Source organism: Heptranchias perlo, unplaced genomic scaffold (genome assembly GCF_035084215.1).
Source record: "Heptranchias perlo isolate sHepPer1 unplaced genomic scaffold, sHepPer1.hap1 HAP1_SCAFFOLD_70, whole genome shotgun sequence".
NCBI classification, from domain to species: domain Eukaryota; kingdom Metazoa; phylum Chordata; class Chondrichthyes; order Hexanchiformes; family Hexanchidae; genus Heptranchias; species Heptranchias perlo.
Genome location: NW_027139729.1, coordinates 2784325 through 2802730, shown reverse-complemented (window position 1 = coordinate 2802730; position 18406 = coordinate 2784325). Strand labels below are relative to the sequence as shown.

Sequence of the window (18406 nt, the reverse complement as noted above, 5' to 3'; positions counted from 1 at the left end):
GGTTCCCACAATTGAAGCAACAACACAGAGTTTTGTAGAACCTGAAATAAGATGGGGTTTGGAACATTGCAATGATCTAACATGGCAGCCTTTGACTATTAGACGGTGATCACAGGATGAAGGGGTGAGAATGGACCATTTACCCAGAACAACAGCGTAAATCATTTGTGTTTAGTTGGAACGATTGCTCCCATCATGGTCAGGATCTCTATTACTGGGAAGGGACCGTGTCCCACTTCAGGCACTCGGTGTCAGCATCAAGCACCCAAAATTCAGGCGCAGCAAAATGTAACAACAAAGTGCCTCAACCCAAACCTCAGAAGAGCTACTGTATCGATCATTGCTTTTCTATTTCCCAAAACAGCCCTCCCGTGGGCTTGTTTAGTGAAGTGTTTTCCTTATTACATTACAGACGATTAAAAATAAAACTGGAACATCCAAACCCGGTAGCAATTTAGTTCCACGGATGTCTGGTATAATGAATATAGATGGATATGTTCAATGTGACTCTGATATTGAGTTGGTTTACTCTCTCATATCGCCCTGGTAACGACTGTGAGAATGAAAATACCACCTCCAGCTTTCTCCAACCGCCAATTTCAAACCGTTTCTCGACAATAGAACCAAAACACAGCGCTCCGCACAAACCCTTACAGACTCGGTCTTCATATTCACGGATTCCCAGAAGCCTGGAGCTTTTAAATAAACCCCGTTACAATTAACAGTCAGTAATATTCCTGCCTAAATACAGTCCCTTCGATAACAAGTCAACCCGCCTCCTTCCATTGCAGTCCCAGACCCGATTCTATCTCCCCACACATCCCCTCGCAGAAGGGTTCAGCAGTTTACAAACACCTTATTCCAGCTGATTTGGAGAATCTCGTGTGTTGGTGTTTGAGTTGTGGCGCAGAATTTCTCCGCCAGTGTTACCGTCGCACAGAGACTCTCGCCCTGAATCTGTTAAAAAAAAATGAGCATGAACTGGGACTGGAGCCGAACACAACCTCAGTTACTGTGAGGCCCGGCCCGGACATCTCATTCTCTCTGTTTTATATCAGACGGTCTCCCACCTTCATGTTCAGCACTAGAGAGAGACAAACACACACTGTCAGAATTACACTTCCAATCAGTGTGTCTGTATCACACTTGCCAACAGTATCCAACATACGTATACAGCACCAGAGAGAGAGAGAACGACAGACATATACAGTATTTGTTCCAGACTGATCTGTAAAGTTGCGTTTTATCCAGAAAGATCCCGTTGGAGAGAGAAAAGATGCGGTCTCATCTCTCACTGTTATTGTACCAGAGACAGACACGCTTTTAATCCCACACTCAGGGACAGTGCAGAGAGTGACAAAAACAATGGGCGACATTTAACCCTCTTTTGCCTGTTCTACCATCTGCAGTTATGCAGCTCAGGGCCTTTTGGTATTACTCTCAGTGACCGAGAGTTTCACTCCGGTTAAGTTAATCTGTGACTTTTGCTGTCAGATATGAATCCTATACGGTCCCAACAAACACACCGACTCACTCTTTCCTCTTATGTTTCTCCAGGATTGGTTTGAGAAATCCTCGCATCAGTTTTATCATTAAAGGGGCCACGAATGAACAGAATCCATAGGTTCATTTCAGAACCGCTCACTTTATCTCTGAAAGACTCTTTACCATCAAAAGATACCGAGAGAAACAGCAGGGATGGAAACATCTAGTTTAATAGTTAGAGATTGTAAAGTCAGTCTGGATTCCAGCGTTAGGCACTGGTGGAATCCCATCTGTTTCCCATTCTGGTGCCTGTTCCTGCACTGCCTGTGGACCCCATTCCCTCTGACCTTTCCCCCAGACCCACTTCCTTTGCTCAGACTCGGAAAAATTCCAATTGGGGAAAGTTTCCATCGATTTTTGTATTGGGAATTAAACCAGATATCTGCGCATGCGTGACTTAGCCCCGCCCCCAGCGCTGGTTGTTGGTGAGCAGAAGAGCGCATGCGCGCTCCCCTCCCCCAGCTCGGCCTGTGGGCGCCATTCCCTCAGTGAGCGGAAGAAGATGGTTTAAAACAGCCGGGAATGGAGAGATCACGGCCCCCGGGGGAAGGGAGCAAAGAGCAGCCTCGTTACAGCAGCTCATCGCTTCGGGACCGTGTCCGCAGATGGGCTCAGAGATCGGCATTGAGTCCGGGGGAAGGTCAGGGGGAGTCCGGGGGCTGTTTGTAAGAGGCGGAGTGGATCAGGAACTGGTCCCGGAACATGGAGTGAGCGGGGGAAGGGAGAGGTCATTCTCGGGCTGTGTGTGTCCAGGGTGTGTCCAGGGGAAGGGAGAGAGAATGGGAAGAACCTGCTATTTAAAATCATTGCTGCTTTCTCTCCCCAAATCAGTGGTGAATGTTCCTGGTTCAGTTCCAGTCTCACCCTGTTACTGGACAGTGAACAGTCAGGATGTGGGGAGTTAGACAAACAGTATCTATTGCAGGCACCAGGTGAGAAGTGTGAAGGACACATTTTAAACAGCGGTTGCTTGGTTTCGGGTGAACGGTTAGTCCCATGTTCGAGGAGTTGAGAAACCTGACCTGCACAAAGGTCCCTGCCCCATCGGGTAGTCCCATTCACTGATCAGTGCAGGGGTTGGGTTGTGTCTGGATGTCACGAAATTGTTTTAAAATCGTCGAACACACCTGGTGTGCAGAAGCTGAGTGCTGCAGTACTGCAGTGGAGTCAGACATTGACACTGTTTGTATCACTGGTTTTCATTTGTGGATATTCATAATAATCATTAACAGAGATATTAAACTGATCACTTTTGTATTTTCTACCTCACCTGTTCCTGAGTAACAAGAGATAATTTTCTTTCTACAGGCAAATCCTTGAAGGATCCAGAATGAATGTGATGTTTCCTCCACCCGAGGCACAAGGAACAGTGCAGCCAGCTCCTTCTCACACACAGTAAGTACGGAATCACAGACAGCTCATCAGCTCCACAGTCTCAGACAGCAGAAGTCGTCAGTCCCACACTGATCCCAAGACCCAGGGACACATTTTCAATCTAACTGTCAAACAGAGCAGGTGAGGCAGACACTGTTCCATTTCCCCCGAACTCAGTCCCGCTGACAGGTGGATACAAAAAGTCCAGTCCAAAATCACACTCTCGGATTGAAAGGCACTGTGTCAATCTCACAATAGGGCAACATTAAATACCAGATAGAAATCACACATAGTACTCAATTGAAAGGGACAGAATGAACCCCAATAATGTACCCCGAGATTCCAACTGAATACCACCCCACAACTCGCACATGTGACTTTAATACATGCAGTATCCATTTGAATAGTGTATCATGAGATACAAATTGCAGCCAAGTCCAAAACTCATCTGCAGCATCAGACCGAGAAATGCTGTGACAGTGTAACCTGAGAAAGAAATTAGAAACCAGTTTATAATACACTCATAGTATGAGAGTTAAAGATACAGTGTCAATTCTATTAGTGCAGACTGAGATACACATTACATACCAGTCCAAAAATCTCATACAATATTAGACTGAAAAACACAGTATCGATTACAATAGTACAGACTGAACTACACATTATATACCAATTCAAAAATCATTATCAGTTTGAAATATATATTACCATTCACAATAGTACACAGAGATATTGATTTAACAGTAGTCCAAAGATACACAAATTATCTGATTAAAAACCTCCAGCATGAAATTCTAAAGTTTATCCATATTTACCAATTAAATGAGAAAAAACTATTTAAACATGAAGATATTAAAGCTACAGTATTGAACACTATAATGTAATCAGAGAGAATAATTATAGACAGATACAGAATAAATCTCACACTCTTTTATGGTACCAAAGTTGACATAAAATGAATCCCAAATATCTCATAATGTAGCAGAGACTGGCAGATAAAGTATGAATCCCACACTCACACAGCATCAGAGACTGTATATATTGAATGAATCGCAAACTCAAACAAACTACTCACAAGATACACAATAAATCCCACACAGTATCACGGACTGAGAGATACAAAATGAATCTCACAGTCACCTACATTCGTGCAGACTGAGTTACAAATTAGGGACCAGTCCACAAATCTCAGTGTCAGATTGAAAGATACAGTATCAATTCCATTAGTGCAGACTGAGCTACATATTATATACCAATACAAAAGACCAATACAGATTCAGACTGAAATATACAGTGTTCCATTTATGCAGACTGAGCTACACATTGTAAACAAGTTCAAAAATGTCACCATATCAGTTTGGAAGATACACTAAATCACAACTGTGTTCACATCGATGCAGATTTAGTAGTAGCCCAAAAAGTGCACTCATTCTCTGATTATGACCGACAGCATCAGATTTTAAAGGATATGATTATCTACCACTTAAATACTGGGAAAAATTATTTATACATTTAGGTATTAAAGATACAGTTTTGAGCACCATGCTGTAAACTGAGATACAAATTAGATACAGATAAATAATGAATCTAATACTCAGATCCAGTGCCAGAGACTGACATATAAAATGAATCCCTCACTCACACAATGTACAAGTGACTGACAGATACAGAACGAATCCCACACTCACATACAGTAGCACAGACTGACAGATACAGTATATATATCACTCATATACAGTATCAGAGATTGATGGAAATGGAATGAATGTCTCACTCACATACAGCACCAGACACTGACAGATATGGAATTAATCCCAAATTCACACATGGTGCCACAGACTGACAGGAACAGAATGAATCTCATTCACACACAGTACCAGGGACTGACATATAGAGAATGAATCCTACACTCACACACAGTACAACAGGCTGACAGATACAGAATGAATCACAAAGTAACAGTCAGACAAATACAGAATGAATCTCTAAGTCAAATTACTGCAGACTGAGTTACACATAACATGCCAGTCCAAAAATCTTAGTGTCAGATTGAATGATAATGTATCAATTCCATTTGTGCAGACTGAGCCAAACATTATATAGCAGTCCAACACTGTCAGACCATACCAGACTCAAAGATACATCAATTCCATTAGCACAGACTGAGCTACATGTTACACACCAGTCCAAAAATCTCATACAGTAACAGACTGATTGATACATTATCAAATCTATTAGTGCAGGCTGAGCTATATATTACATTCCAGTCCAAAAATCTCAGTGTCAGACTGAGATACAGAATTAATTCCATTATTATCGACTGAGCTACACATTATATACCAGTTAAATAATTTCACCATGAACAGATTGAAAGGTACATTATCATTCACAACAGAGTTCAGAGATGAAGATGTAATACTACTCCAAAACTCACACACGTTGTTTGATTAAAGAAAATCCAAAAGTGTATCAATATTTACAAATTAAACACTCGATAAATACTGCATATACTTTAAAGTATTAAAGATATAGTTTCAAATACAATAATGTAAACTGAAATAAGAATATAGAATGAATCCAGACTTGCACATGGTCTCAGAGACTGAATTATAGAATGAAACCCAGACTGAGATAAATTAGCTGAGATTGACAGATACAGAATGTATCCTAAACTCATATACAGTATCAGACACTGACAGATACAGGAGAAACCCCACATTTGCATACAGCACCAGAGACAGACAGATACAGAATGAATCCCACACTCATACACAGTACCAGAGACAGACAGATACAGAATAAACCACATACTCATGTACAGTACCAGATACATTATAAACCCCACACTTATATACAGTGTCAGAGACTGAGAAGTACAGAATAAACCACACACTCAGAGACAGCACCAGAGACAGTCAGAAGCAGAATAAACCTGACACTCGCATACAGTACCCGTTACAGACAGATACAGAATAAACCCCACACACGTACAGTACCACAGACTGACAGGCACAGAATGTATCCCACACTCACACACAGTACCAGAGACTGACAGATACAGAATAATCCTCACATTTATGTTCAGTACCAGACACAGACAAATAAAGAATGAGCCCCACACTCATTTGCAGTACCAGAGACAGACAGATACAGAATGAATCCCAAATTCACACACAGTACCAGAGACTGACAGATACAGAATAAACCCCACATTCATATACAGTACCAGAGTCAGACAGAATACTGAATAAACCCCACACTCACATACAGCAGCAGAGACTGACAGATACAGAATAAACCCCACATTCAAACAGTACCAGAGACAGACAGATGCAGAATAAACCCCACATTCATTTCCAGTACCAGAGACAGACAGATACAGAATGAATCCCAAACTCACACACAGTACCCGAGACTGACAGATACAGAATGAATCCCAAATTCACACACAGTACCAGAGACTGACAGATACAGAATGAATCTCACAATCAAATACAGCACCAGAGACTGACAGATACAGAACAAAAACCACAATCATTTCCAGTATCAGAGACAGACAGATGCTGAATAAACCCCAAACTCATGTACAGTATCAGAGACTGAAAAATACAGAATAAACCCCACACAGGTACAGTACCACAGACTGACAGGCACAGAATGAACCCCACACTCTCACACAGTACCAGAGACTGACAGATACAGAATAAACCCCACACTCATATACAGTACCAGAGACTGACAAATGCAGAATAAACCCCACATTCAAACAGTACCAGAGACAGAGAGATACAGAACAAAAACCACACTTATTTCCAGTATCAGAGACAGACAGATACTGAATAATCCCCACATTCACATACAGTGTCAGAGACAGACAGATACAATATGTACCACCCACTCATATACAGTACCAGGGACAGACAGATACAGTATATACCCCCCACTCATATACAGTACCAGAGACAGACAAATACAGAATAAACCCCAAACACATCTACAGTATCGGAGACAGACGGACACAGAATAAATCCCACACTGACACACAGTACCAGAGACAGACATCTACAGAATAAACACCACACTCATATACAGTATCAGAGACTGACAGATACAGAATAAACCCCACAATCACATACAATACCAGAGAATGACAGGAACAGAATGAATCTCATACTCACACACATTATCAGAGACCGACAGATACAGAATAAACCTCACAATCATGTAAAGTGCCAGGAAAAATTGTTTGGTTAGGGAGTGTCTGTAAATGATGGAAACATGGTGTCTGGTAAGGGAGTGTCTATACATGAAGGAAAAACGGTGAAGGGTCAGGGAATATCTATAAATGAAAGAGAAATGGTGACGTGTCAGGGAGTGTCTATAAATGAATTTGAAATGGTGTCTGGTAAGGGAGTATTATAAATGGGAGAAGACATGGTGACAGGTCAGGGAGTGTCTAAAAATGAAGGCGAAATGGTGACGGGTGACGGAGTGTCTATAAAGGAGGGAGAAATGGTGACAGATGAGGCAGTGTCTGTAAATGATGGAGAAATGGTGACTTGTCAGGCAGTGTCTGCAAATGAAGGAGAAATGGTGTTTGTTCTGGGATTGTCTGTAAATGAAGGCAAAATGGTGACTGGTCAGGGGGTGTCTGTAAATGAAGGAGGAACGGTGATTGGTCCGGGAGTGTCTGTAAATGCAGGAGAATTGTTGACAGGTCAGGTAGTGTCCATATCTGAAGGAGAAACAGTGATGGGTCAGGGAGCGTCTAATAATGAAGGGAAATGCTGACGGGTCAGGGAGAGTTTGTAAATGAAGGAGAAATCTGAAGGAAAAGAGAGCATCTATAAATGTCGGAGAAATGGTGTTTGATCAAGGAGTGTCTGAAAATGAAGGAGAAATTGTGACAGGTCAAGGATATTCTTTAAATGAAGGAGAAATGGTAACTGGTCAGAGACAGTCTGTCGCCAAAATTGGGAGATATCACAGATGGACGGCTTACAGGCAGCTATAGCGAGGGACATTGTGTAGAAATGAGGGGCAGAGCATATACACACAGCCAGAGTCAGCATATTCAGGAGAGGAGAGGGGAACCAGTGAGTGTAGAACTGATCCCAACCAGAGTCAGCACCTTCAGGGGAGGAGAGGGAGGGGAACCATTTAGTGCAGAACTGAACCCAGTCAGAGTCAGGATCTTCAGGAGAGAGAGAAAACTTAAATAGAAGGAAAAATGTTGGAGATGGTGTGATGGGTTTGGGTTTCAGCAGAGGGAGGAGGGTGAGTGTGTGGGACAGGGATTTACAGTCTGGGGGAATGAGCGGGAAGAATGTTCCACAGGAACTGGAATGGCCTGTTCTGAATTTCTATCCTGTATTCACAGTGAGGACTTTTGTTATCTCCTTTTACAGGGTATTAGAAGGGGCGGATTTGCAGACGAGAAACTCAAACCAAACATCACGTCAAGATCTGACTCCATTCACCAGCACCTGAAGATTATCGGCCTTAAAATATAGGAGAAATGTTGATCTGTTCTATCTGTGGGAAAACATTTCAAACATCACTGTGACTGCAATAGCAGCGAGACACACACACCCGATTGAGAGTGTTCCAGTGCACTGACTGTGGGAAGAGCTTTCACCAGTTACACAGCCTGAAGAAACATCACACCATTCACAGTGGAGAGAAACGAGACACGTGTTCTCTGTGCAGACGAGACTTCCACTGATCTCCAACGTGGAGAGAAATGAGGACACCCGCACCATGGAGAAACCGTGGAAATGTGGGGACTGTGGGAGGGGATTCAGTTACTCATCCCGGCTGGAAACTCATCGACGCAGACACAATGGAGAGAGGCCGTTCACCTGCTCCGTGTGTGGGAAGGGATTAACTCAGTCATCCAACCTCATTGAACATCAACTTGTTCACACTGATAAGAGACTTTTTAAATGTTCTGTCTGTGAGAAGAGCTTTAAAAGAAAAAGTGATCTGCTGACACACCAACGCACTCACACTGGGGAGAGGCCGTTCACCTGCTCCGTGTGTGGGAAGGGATTCATTCAGTCATCCAACCTGCTGACACACCAGCGAGTCCACACTGGGGAGAGGCTGTTCACCTGCTCCGTGTGTGGGAAGAGTTTCACTCGATCATCCCACCTGCTGAGACATCAGCAAGTTCACACTGGGGAGAGGCCGTTCACCTGCTCCGTGTGTGGGAAGGAATTCACTTGTTCATCCGGCCTCATTGAACACCAACTTGTTCACACTGATAAGAGACCCTTTAAATGTTCGAACTGTGAGAAGAGCTTTAAAAGAAAATGGGATCTGCTGAGACATGAACGTATTCACACTGGGGAGAGGCCCATCACCTGCTCTGTGTGTGGGATGGGATTCACTCAATCATCCCACCTGCTGAGTCACCAGCGAGTTCACATGGACTGCAGGGGTTGGATTCTGCTGTTATTGCTGATGTTAATCACATCCAGGACTGAACCATGTTCATTCTGACTGTTGGGGGTTGTTTCTGATGTTAATAATCCCTTTAACTGGGCTGGAGTTTAATATTCTGTACAAGTGTCAAATAAATAAGCTTTCATTTGAACACAGTGTGTCCAGTCCTTGATATCTCGATGATAAGAGAGGCAGTTTGAGAACTCATGATGAAGTGAGTGGAATCCATCTTATCACTCAGTTCCTCCACCAATTTAAAAAATGGATCTACAAGATGTCCAAGTCTGACAGGACAGAAAATTACATTATATCACATGGTCCACTTCAATCAGCCTGAGCAGATTTCCACTACCCTTGTGTGAAAAAGAGATTCCTGATTTGAATCCAAGACACCCTAGCTCTAAATTTAAGTTTATGACCTCTTGTTCTGGATTCACCGACGAGAGAAAATAGTTTTTATTTCCACCCTATCGAATCCCTTTATAATTTTAAATATCTGGATCAGATCACCCCCCAACCGTTGAAACTCAAGGGAATGCAAACCCAGTTTGTACAACCGGTCCTCATTAATTGAACCCTTCAAGCTTCAGTCTCATTCTGGTGAATCTGCACTGTCCTCCCTCCAAGGCCAATATATCCAATATGTCCCAGCACTGACTGTGTGTATAACAGGAGTGACTCACCCAGCACTGACTGTATGTATAACAGGATTGGGTGTCCCAGCACTGACTGTGTGTGCAACAGGACTGAGTGTCCCCGTATTGACTGTGTGTTCAACAGGACTGAGTGTCCCAGCACTGACTGTGTGTATAACAGGACTGAATGTCCCAGCACTGATTGTGTGTATAACAGGACTGAGTGTCCCAGCACTGACAATGTGTATAACAGGACTGAGTTTCCCAGCACTGACCATGTGTATAACAGGACTGAGTGTCCCAGCTCTGACAATGTGTATAAAAAGGACTGAGTTTCCCAGCACTGTCTGTGTGTATAACAGGACTGAGTGTCCCATCACTGACTGTATGTATAACAGAACTGAGTGTCCCAGCACCGACTGTGTGTATAACAGACCTGAGTGTCCCAGCAATGATCGTGCGTAGAGTATACATGGGCTGTGAGCGAAGATAAATGGGTTGGGTCGAATCCATGATAGGTTGGAGTGACATGGGGTTGTCGGTGGAGAATAAATCGGTTGGAGGAGGTTACAGAGATAGGGAGCGGGCGAGGACCATGGAGGGATTTGAAAACGAGAACGAGTGTCTTAAAATCGAGGCTTTGCCGGACCGGGAGCCAATGTAGCAACACACGAACAGAAACTTAGGGTTCACTGCCCGGCAGACAGGTGGAGAAGACATTGATGTCCGCGGAGGAACAGTCAGGGTCACAGCAGCAGTTGAGGTCGCAGACTCCGCCAGTCAGGTCACAGGTACAAATGGGAACGGCTGGAACAAGACACACACAGTGAGATCTTATAACAGAGCACGGACGGTCTCAAAGACCACCTCCCTCCCTTGTCTGAATCCACGATCACCGTCTTCACCATCTCCCAAAATCAATCTGCAGACTTATCCTCCCACTGCTTTCTACTCACCGAATTACAGCTTCCAGATACCCAGCACAACCCACTTAATAAATAATAATAATTATGTGGAGAGAATAGAGAAGCTGGGATTACACTCTTTGGAGCAGAGAAAGTTCAGGGGAGATTTACCAGAATGGTCCCGGGGATGAGGGACTTCAGTTACCGGGAGAGACTGGAGAAGCTGGGATTGTTCTCCTTGGAGCAGAGACGGTTTAGGGGAGATTTAAAAGAGAGGTTGAAAATGAGGAGGGGTTTTGATGGAGTCGATGGGGAGAAACTGTTGCCACTGGCGGGAGGGTCGGTAACCAGAGGACACAGATTGAAGGGAATTGGGAAAAGAGCCAGAGGGAGATGAGGAGAATGTTTTTAGGCAGCGAGTTGTTCTGATCTGGAATTCACTGCCTGAAAGGGCGGTGGGAGCAGATTCAATAATAACTTTCAAAAGGGAATCGGGTCAATTCTTGAAGGGGGGAAATTTCCGGGACTGTGGGGAAAGAGCAGGGGGGAGTGGGACTACTGGGATCGCTCTTTCACAGGGCCGGCACAGGGGCGATGGGCCGAGCGGCCTCTTTCACAGGGCCGGCACAGGCGCGATGGGCCGAGCGGCCTCTTTCACAGAGCCGGCACAGGCGGGATGGGCCGAGCGGCCTCTCTCTGTGCTGTTTGATTCTCGCTCACTTTTGGGCTCCGACCCACGGCCCGTTTGACGGGGAGGCGGGAGAGTGACTCCCCCCCGAGCCCAGCTCGACACCGGCCGCTGACAGAGTGGAGATTCACGGGGCCCGCAGGAGTAACTCCGCCCGCCTCCCCTCTCAGGCCACTCCCGGGTGCGGGCCCTCCCTCTGTCGGCCTCGCCCCCGCCCACAGCACCGCCCGCCCGCCGTCATCTTCCCGGCGCCGGCCTGTTGCTGAGGGAACGCGGCACAGGAACCGCGCGGCGCATGTGCGGCATCCCTCTGGCCCGAGCGGCACATACGCCTCGTGACGTCAGCGCGCAAAGGTGGGTGACGCTTCAGAGTGTCACGTGGTGGAAGGTGTCAGCCCAGCAGACGGGGGGAGGAGAGAGCTGTCAATCAAAGGGCCCGGATTCAGCACTCACTGCGCACAGGGTTTGGAGAATTTGTGTAAAATGCAAAATGTGCAAGAATGAAATAAAATTAGAAATGTACCAAAAAAAGGGAAAAAAAACTGCAAATACAATAAGCTGAATTTAAAACAGAAATGTCTAAACTCACATAAGGCTGATGGTCTGGGTCCTCCCGCCACGATTCGTCTTATCCACCTGGGGCACAGGATGAGCAGAATGCTTGAATGTAACTTTTTTTAATGCATGATGTGGAGATGCCGGTGATGGACTGGGGTTGACAATTGTAAACAATTTTACAACACCAAGTTATTCACAAGCTTTCGGAGGCTTTCTCCTTCCTCAGGTGAACATTCACCTGAGGAAGGAGGAAGCCTCCGAAAGCTTCCTCAGGTGAATGTTCACCTGAGGAAGGAGAAAGCCTCCGAAAGCTTGTGAATTTCAAATAAAATTGCTGGACTATAACTTGGTGTTGTAAAATTGTTTACAATTTTTTAATGCAGATGGTGCTGGATGGATGGAATGGACCAGCGAGGGAGGTCGTGGTGCCTGATTGTGTCAGCAAATTCCAGAGAGTTGGCGAAGTAACTGATACCTTGGGATACGACAGCCTCGAAATTTAAAATAATTTTTGGTACATGTGCACTAGTTTTTTTGTGATTGCTGTACCTGGGCACCTAAGTCTCTTTGCTCATCGACAGTCCCCAATTTCTCACCATTCGGAAAATTCTCCTATTTCTCACCTGGTGCCAGCAATAGAATTACATAGAATGTGCAGAAGGTCCATGCCGGGGATTATGCTCCACATGAGCCTCCTGTCACCCTTCTTCATCTAACCCTATCAGCATATCTTTCTATTCATTGCGATATGACAGCCTAGAAATTGGGATCTTCAATGTTATTTTTGGTACATGGTGCGCTAGCTTTCCACTCTTCACCATCCAATAATAACAGACCTTTATTGTTTGGTGTACCTGGACACCAAAAGCCCCTTTGCTGCTCTACAGTCCCTATAGATGCTCTTTGTACTACTACCCGCATCTTTACAGTCTGGCAGTGTTTACTCTCTTCACTGTCCAATAACAACAGAGACGGCGAGACTGGAACTTTTTTTTGTATTTCAAAATATAGTTTATTTCATAAAATTTATGGATGCACACAGTTCAATGTAATTATCACAGTTACAATTCAAAATAATCAATACAGATCGTGCACACTACGATTCCATTTTTACAATTCAACACACAGTATATATTTTCTAAGACATGATGTACAATACAAGGTGAAATAGCCTAACACAGTGGCCTTTCCCCATAGAGCTTTTGCCTGGGCCGCACCTCGCTTCAGTGTGTCCCACTGCTGTCGGGGGTGAACCCTCTTCTACTCCATTGTATAGGGATCCTGTCTCTGTGGATGGGGGTTATCACCTTTTACCCGAATACATGGATCCATTCGCCCACATTCATGTTAGTGTTTGGCAAACACTGTCTGATGTCTTTCACACACCTGTAGAAGCTTGGTGTCAGAGACGTAGGGGGTAATTTCGCCTTCACTGCTTGGGCGGCAAAATGAGGGAGCAGAAATTAAAATCGGGCCGGTTCTTTCAGCGGGGGGTTGGGGGGGAGGGGGGGTGATCCACTCCATCGGTTCAGCCCCCAGCGATGGTGAAAATTTCCCTCCACGTGTTGTGAACCGGTGCAGTTTGAAACAATGAACCAGCTTGTGGTCTTCGAAGATTGATATTAGGGCGGAGGTCAGGAAAAGTGTGGCCGATTTTAACTATCCCCGCCTGGCGGAAATGGGGTGGTAGAGGCGAGTAAATGGTGTCAGGTCACTTACCGCCCCTTTAACGTTGGAGTTCCTGCCTCCACCACCGTGGGTCGGGTCCTGAGAAGAGCGGCCGGAGCAACACCCACCTGTTTCCGGGTCAGACCACGTGTAATATGTAAATCTGGGTATTGTGACGTATCTGGGACAGTATTTAAATTTGGTGACGAATGGGAGGAGGAGCCGCCCTATCGATGGGCATTGAGTGATCCAGAACACTGAGAAGTTTATTTTTAACTTATATTTTTTGGAGTAAGGAGGAGCAGGAGAGCCTCATGTCCCATTAAACTCCCTGCACTGAGTAAACATTGCTGAACAGCAGCTCAGAGAGGAAACGATCTTCGGAACTCCCCACTGGAGTTTGAAATTACATTAATATTTTACCAGTTAGTAACGGTCCGGGTGTTGTTCCATTATTATTCTGTTCTGGTCAAAACAAATCTCCCAATGAACAGGACGCTGTCTGACCCTGACAGCTCACCCTCAGTCCATCCCACCGGGCAGTGTGTGTGATGGGAAATAATCAGCAACCGAAAAGGAGCATTTTTGATTTTACACGTTTCAGGCTGAAACATTTAATATTGAAATCATGTTATTTCCAGATTATTAACAGCAAACCTTTTCACGTTAAAATCAACTTGTATCATTTCACAAACACCGCATTTGTCGTGCAAAATATAATTCCTGTCTGGCATTTCCAAATATTTTTAACGTATTGGATTGGTATCAGTTAAGTTATCGAACACATTGATCTCAATGGATAGTAAAATCAGGTGCGGTGAAGAACGGAAGCCCGATCCGCTACCGCCCGTCTTTTGCCACCGCCAAACGTGAATATCTACTCTCATTGACTTTTTATTTGATTTTCGATGAAAATTCTCAGACGTTTCTATGATTTAACTAATGTAACAATTAGATTCAGTGGGTATTTCAGCCCGTTCTTCAGCTCTTCCCTAAGTCTGCTTTGAATGTATCAATGACTGAAACTCCACAGCCCTCTGGGGTAGAGAATTCCAAAGATTCACCACTCTTTGATTGAAGAAACTTCTCCTCATCTTGATTTTAAATGACCTACCCCTTATTCTGAAACTGTGATCCTGCCTCTAGACTCCCCAACCAGGGGAAACATCCTCCTTGCATCTACCCTGTCGAGCCCTGTAATTAAAATGCATTCATTAGCCTCGTTCTTTATTGAATTAAGCTGACACATAGCTTCTGGAATACAATATCCTAACAATTCAATGCGATCAAGGAATCACTGATCCTTTTTCTTTAAATACATTTCAATTATGTTTATGTATTCAGCCGGTAAACAAGTAAAAGGAACATTCACATAAACAGACTGAGGATCTGTTTGTGATAAACACACCCGGAGAGAGTACAATAAAACTCTCACAAACTGACAACATCCTAATAACGCCTTCAAGTCACATTTCCTCTTCATAATTGTATTCCAAGTTTCAGCAATTCATCCCGCTTTCTCCCTCCATCTCTCTTTCTCTCCTTCTCTCTCATTCTGCTTATGTGTCTCTCTATCTCTCTCTCCCCCATTCTCTCTCTCTCTCTGTCTTTCTCTTTCTCTCGTTCCTTCTGCTCCTCTCTCGCGTTTTTCTTCTCAGTTGCGTTCTCTATCGCTCCTCTCTAACTCTCCGCACTCTCTCTGCACTCTTTTTCAATGCCCCTTTTCACATCCGAGTAAATCCTAACATCCTGCGCCTGTTTTCTCTTCACCAGCCCCGTGTTCCAAAGATCCTATTCTTAGTGTCAGTTTGTTGAATAGTGGAGCCTCTGTGAACAGTTTAATGTTTCTACAGATCTTCCAAGTCTCCAGCTGTTCACCTACACTGTTCACTTCATCTACAATTCATGGAATAAACAGAATCGAATGCCTCTCCCAGACACACCTCACAATGATTGAAATTCCTTCTCCTGTAATTACAAAGTACAGCGTTAGATGGCGGCATTGTTCAATTAACAAAACGCCAACATCACCGCTGCTGCTAAAAATCTACAGATAAATAGAAGGGCTCCTGATTCCAACAGAAAAAGTGCAAACTGATACAACATAAATACAAAACATTGCATTTTACAGTGAATTCATCCACAGTCAAGCAGAGAAGGAGATATGAAAGAATCAGCAGCAAACGCTGTTCAGTAACCAGACTTCTGGAGCTGCGTCAGATACACACATAATGAAATAATATCTCATAACAGTGATAACCAATAAACACAATGAAATGCCACTTAAACTAAACCATGTGATTGAAGAGGGCGGACATTGCGCTGCCTCCTTGGAACAATGAGACCGTGAGCTGTCTCATTATCAATCACTGAAAACACATTTATAGAAACATTTTCCAGGACAGGTTATTTCAACAACATGAAAATGTTAACCAATTCTGATGGTCTGATACCAGCTCTTAGCCCAGACAACTGATTCCAATACATTCAATACAGAGAATAATCCAGTAACAAAGCCAGGGTTGGATAAACAACGTTCACGACAGAAAAAATGCAATTGCTACAGGACCGACCATTTGGAATGATAGATCATTATTCCACGATAAATTCAGTGCACAGAATAATCCAGTAACAATGCCAGGGTTGGATATGTAATGATCATAATAGATATAATGCAGCTCCTTCAAGACCGAACTTTTTGAATTTAAGTACATACCATTATTCAACATTATATTCAGTACAGAGAACAATCCAGTAACAGTGCCAGGGTTGGATATACAATGTTCATTACAGATATAATGCAGCTCCTACAAGACTGAAAGAGCAGAGACTTTAAACATTCAATCATTCAACTGATATAAGAGGTGACTGCGCAAAACGTGGTGGGAGAAAAAATAATTAGCCAAGTACAGCAGCACAGATAGCACTGATTTGCAATATTCACAGATGAGATAACGGCTTACCTGGAACTCCAATGGCTGCAAGAACAGGATAGTAAATGCGTTCGATCTGAAACAGTACTGAATATCCCATTTCTGTGAGAAGCAGTGACTTCTGCTGATCTGGAAACCGGAGCTCCAGAAAGCACTCTGCGCTGATACATTGCAACGAGCTTAATTTATACAGGGGATAAATCTCCACTGAGACGGTTATACCCCTGTTCATTGCTATTAGTTACAGTCACCTGAACAAACACATTACATCAGCAGCTTTGTCTCCAATGTAAATGATGGCGTGGATATATCACAAACATCTCAAAGTTCAGAACCTTGTCTTAATGAGACTTCTCTCAGGAATAAAGTTAAAAGCTGTGTTCAGAAAGGACTGGTCCAACAATGAGCGGCTCCATTTACAGTTTTCATATAATTGTATTGACCATGTTCACTCCTGCCCATTCATTTGTGCATTTTACCGATTTCACTGCGTCTACACTGAATCCATGGGCAAAAGTGGACCGGTTTCACTCTGTTCCTGCAGTTACTCAGTTAAAATATATATTTTGAGTCTCTGACACGGGGACAGTTCAAGGCCACGCTCAGAACTGTGGGTGATATTAGGGGACGGACACTGAACGAGCTTCATTGCCATTCCTCTCTCCGTTATTTTCCTGCAGATATTTACCCGTTTATTTTATATTGGTTGAAGGCTGCAGTAAAATTGCTCCCGTGCAACCCCGAGCAGAGCTCATGACCCGATTTGACCTCCATCACAAAGGCCCCGTGCTTCCCTCACCCGCCTCCATTCCTTCCTCAGCATATTGCCATTCAAACCCTCATTAATGCCTCTGACCCTCCAGACTCCATTCCTCCAATGCACGCCTGTCCGGTCATTCAGCCTCCTCCTTCCAACCAGCACCAGGTCCTGCTTGGCCCCATTACCCTCACTGCCTCCCACTTCCCGATTGCCTGACGTTTAACATTTTCAGCATGGGGTTTAAATCCCTCCATGGCCCACCCCTCCCCATCTCCGCCCTCTACTCCACACCTACAGGAAACCCACCCGTGACCTCCTCATTCATCGATCATTGGCCTGTTTTGGTCGAATATTCCTCGCTTGGTTCCACTCACCTATCTGATCATAGTCAGGAGAAGCTTCTCTTCCCACCCTATCGCCGTTATATCTGATGTCTCTAAAGGTTCAATCCTTTGCTCCCTCCTCTTCCTCATCTGCATGATGCCCTTTGGTGACATTGCCCTCAGACATGGACTAGCTTTCAGATTTACGCTGACAAAACCACCGCCTCTGTTGACTCTTCCAATGTCTTTGTGTTGTCAGAGCGACATTCTGTTTTAGAGGAGCCATAATTTCCTCTCGTTAAAAATTGTGAAGTCAAGATCTTTGACCCCCTCCCAATCTCCACATCCTTGCCACTGATTCCATCTCCAACCCTCTCTTTTTGATTGGTGAGTCCCTCACCAATACTCCATTCCCCCACCTCTAGCGCTTGTGCATCCACAGTCCATTTGCCCTACTTTTGACAGCCGTGCATTCAGCCATATCCACGCTCCAAAATGCCCTGCCTATGCGCCTCCATCTCCCTCTACCCCTTTCAGGTATCAGGCGTGGCTCAGTGGTAGCGGTCTCAC

The 18406-nt window shown here is 44.3% G+C and overlaps 1 protein-coding gene across 4 annotated transcripts; it reads left to right on the top strand.

Moving 5' to 3' along the window:
* The first annotated feature begins 2002 nt into the window (after positions 1-2002).
* On the top strand, positions 2003-9517 carry LOC137318395 (zinc finger protein 436-like). 4 transcript variants are annotated; one of them, XM_067981297.1, is made up of 3 exons: positions 2003-2185; positions 2854-3060; positions 8328-9517. In XM_067981297.1, exon 3 carries the CDS (start codon positions 8680-8682, stop codon positions 9421-9423), a length of 744 nt encoding a protein of 247 aa, XP_067837398.1. In that variant the 5' UTR covers positions 2003-2185; positions 2854-3060; positions 8328-8679; the 3' UTR covers positions 9424-9517. The 4 variants fall into 4 exon arrangements, with proteins under 4 accessions (XP_067837398.1, XP_067837397.1, XP_067837396.1 ...); XM_067981296.1 differs by having other exon boundaries at positions 2003-2252; positions 2854-2940; XM_067981295.1 differs by having other exon boundaries at positions 2003-2252.
* Positions 9518-18406: the final 8889 nt, after the last annotated feature.